This window comes from Neomonachus schauinslandi, chromosome 2, assembly GCF_002201575.2.
Source record: "Neomonachus schauinslandi chromosome 2, ASM220157v2, whole genome shotgun sequence".
NCBI lineage: Eukaryota > Metazoa > Chordata > Mammalia > Carnivora > Phocidae > Neomonachus > Neomonachus schauinslandi.
In genome coordinates, this window is record NC_058404.1 from 163912677 (window position 1) to 163916299 (window position 3623).

Below are 3623 nucleotides of genomic sequence, written 5' to 3' on the forward strand. Positions count from 1 at the left end.
AGAAGGATGTTGTTTGTATTTACTTCATTCTACTATAATTTGTCTTGCTTCTCCAAGGCTAACAGTAATGGGTTTCATCTCTTTTTGGCACTCAAGATTCCTGATAGATTAGGAATAAAGGCAGAAAGTGTGCCAGGAACTTGTACTCAGGAAATTCCCTTTGGGGGGAGGGCAGGGGTCAGTCCAGTTTTTCTTTTTCTCGAGATGCCATGCTTCAAAATAAAGCCAGACATGTCCTGTCTTTTCTGGGCACAGACTCAATGCACCTCTCCCCTTTATATCAGACTCCCCTGTGACTTTTGACAGCTTTCTCTTTCCAGCTGACAGTGTCCGTCCAGAAAAACCACAGCTGGATGAGGAGTTTCCTCCTGGCTGAAAAAGAAGTCACTTGATTCTCAATCCACAAACACTGAAAAACTCAATATTTCAAGAGCAGTGTAGTTGTTCACACTCCAGAGAAGTATTAATTTTATAAAGATCCTTGATGTATGAAAATATTTTACATATGATGAACTGCTCTGCAAGGAATTTTGAAAAACAGGCACATGTTAAGTGAGCTGTTAGCAGCAAATGGCTGTCTTAAGAGCTTCCCTGCAATAACAACGTGGAGAGCTTAGAAATATATATTGCTTTTGGAACAATAGACATGTACAGTGCATAAAATATAATATTTACTGAGATTTTATTTATCTGTGGAGAGGAAATAGAAAAGGGAATAAATCGGACGCTGGCAGGAGGCCCGAGTAAATGATGCCAGTCTCAAATCGTAGTCCGAGCATTGATTAAAACAGTGTTTTTGGTGATGCTGATTTATTTGTTTGCAAAAGGTGATTTGCCTACAACTTTTTAAGGTAATCTAAACACCCTAAGTGCTTAGGCACCTTTAAATTCAAATGTGATTGTATTAGCACACACACACACACACACACACACTGATATACACATACTGTTTCATAGGCTCTTCTACCTGCAGAACGACAGCCTTCTCCAAAACCTCCAGAAATTATTCCTGGAACCCCAAGGAGAATTTGAATGTGTGCATACACACCCTTCTGCTTGGTCCTTTTTATTGATGCCCTCTGTTTATAAAGCACTAAGGGTGGTGTCTCCCCACAAACTCTGCAGCCAGTTATCCTTGTGAGAATGTGGCTACCACAAGTGGTTCTATTTCCCATGGATTTTATTTTATTATGTTACGTTAATCACCATACATGACATCATTAGTTTTTGATGTAGTGTTCCATGGTTCATTGTTCACGTATAACACCCAGTGCTCCATGCAGAACATGCCCTGTTTATTTCCCATGGATTTTAAAGATGCCAACAGTGTCATCTTTTGTTCTTCATGGAGCCAAAGCCAAACCACATCCCTTGGTGAAATAAGATAAACGTTCCAGTCCTCGTCTCTGTGACCAGGATTTTGTTGACTGAGCCTTAAGACAGCACAGTGGGTGCTCCAGGACCTGCAAAGACCCTTATGAAAACACGCCTTTTGCTTTCTGATTGAAATCCTTCTTTCTACAGGGGATCAAGTCTAGTAAATAACTGGGCAGAGCCTGAGAGCCTGGAACTCTGGATGTCCATTCTCTCCCAGCTCTTCCTTTATCCCATGCATATCAAGTCATCCAAATAAATCTCTAGGGCAATGCTCTCCAATGGAACTTCCTGTGATGATGGAACTGTGTTATGTCTGTGCTATCCAATATGGTGCCTGGCTATTGAAGAATTGGAAAGTGGCTAGTGTGACAAAGAACTGAACTTAAAAATGTATTTAATTTTCATTAATTTAAATTTAAATGGTCTCAGGTGGCTTGTGTTTTTTGGCAGCATTCTCTACTCTTATAATTTCACACTCATGCTTCACTCAACTACCAATCATGCCCGGTGTGTCAGCCCAGATATCTTTCTCTTCTACCTGTGGAGAACCAGCCTGGTTCCAGGTCCCTGCCAGCAAGTTCCAGAGCTGGTATCTGAGTCAGTTTCAGGCTGAGCTGACCATCTCTGTTTCTCTTTTCTAGAAGCCTAAAGGCCGCCCTACATTTGCTGAGCTGCTGCAGGTTCTCACAGAGATTGCAGAAACCTGGTGACCTGAATGGAATGCCAACCCAGAGGATCATCTTGCAAAATTATCACAAAAGGAAATCCTGTGTGGGGTGACTGATGACGAACACCTTCCTTTAGAGTGGCTAACTCTTAGAAACAGTGCAAAGATCACAGGCTTTTCAAACTTTAAAATTTAAGAATATTCTGGAAGTAATTTTTCTACACGGATGTTGGAGAGGGACTTCCAAACTCTCCTTTTTTCTGTACTATTCTTCGTGTCCCATATGTGAAGAAGGGAAAAATGCTCCATAACCATCTTCATAGTGGCTGCTTTTCATGAGAATAGCCCTGAGAGCCCCTGAGGGTATATGAAAACTTGACCCATTACAGAGCTGAGGAAATTTCTTTTCTGAAGAGGAGTGACATCCTTTACTTCAGGGACTCACTGAAATAAAGAAATTCTGCTAACGCATGGAATAAAGGAGCCTTCTCTGCAGAATTTAATGCTTCTGAGCTGTACAGATCTTTATGGAAAATGCACCTTTACAAACCACATGAATGTGAACATTCTTAAGCTGTCTTTTATAATCTTCCTTATGTTATTTAACAAATTGGTTTTACACATATCTGATTATTTTGGAGACAGTTTCTTGTATTCCAGTTTTTTTTTTTTTTTTTACATAGGCACGGAGCCCAACATGGGACTTGAACTCCCGACCCTGAGATCAAGAGCTGAACTGAGCTGAAATCAAGAATCCTACGCTTAACCAACTGAGCCACCCAGGTGCCCCACTGTGTTCCAGTTTTAAACACTGTGAAGGCAAAGTTCTTTGAACACGACCTGGTGACATTTCTATTTCCAGTAATATCCATTGTCAGGGTCAGTTCAGAACCTGAATTTCAATGCTAAAATTTCATACTTTGTGTGAAATTGGACAATTTAAGAGACTTTTAAAAAAATGTGTAATGTACCCATTTTATTTTGTTTTCCTCATAGTGTAAAAGAATGCTTATTGCATAGTTAGGTAAAGAAAAGTTATATGTTTTGAAGATTTTGTATCTTTTTTAAGTTAAATTCTTAAAAAATTTTTTTTGATACCACATACAATGTCATATTAGTTTCAGATGTACAACATAGTGATTCAATATCTCTGTGTGTTACGCTGTGCTCACAATGTAGCTCCCATCTGTCACCATATAATGCTAGTACAGTATCATTGACTCTATTCCCTATGCTGTGCTTTTTATCCCCGTGATTTATTTATTCCATAACTGGAAGCCTGTATCTCCCACTCTCCTTTACCCATTTTGTCCATCCCCCTATCCTCTTCCCTATGGAAACCATCAATTCATTCTCTGTATGTATGGGTCTGCTTTTGTAAGAAGCCTCATTTTGCTGTAGAAAGTACCTCCAGGACCTTTCTAGAAGATGACTTGTTTTTTTCCCTAAGAACAAGAGGAGGCAAAAACAAGATACCCAAATGTTACCTCAAACTCCATTATTTCTGAAGTCCAGGGTTTTGAATTCAAGATAAAATAACCAGGAGTCATAATTAAATCTTAGTTTCTCATGCATTGTT

General features: G+C 39.5%; 1 protein-coding gene across 1 annotated transcript in view; it reads left to right on the forward strand.

Annotated features, from left to right (window-relative positions):
• Positions 1-2087, forward strand: part of TXK (TXK tyrosine kinase) — a 41989-nt gene extending 39902 nt beyond the window's left edge. The window contains exon 14 of the mRNA XM_021701669.1: positions 2019-2087. Within this exon, the coding sequence (XP_021557344.1) occupies positions 2019-2087 (69 nt within the window). The remainder of the gene's footprint in view (positions 1-2018) is intronic.
• Positions 2088-3623: the final 1536 nt, after the last annotated feature.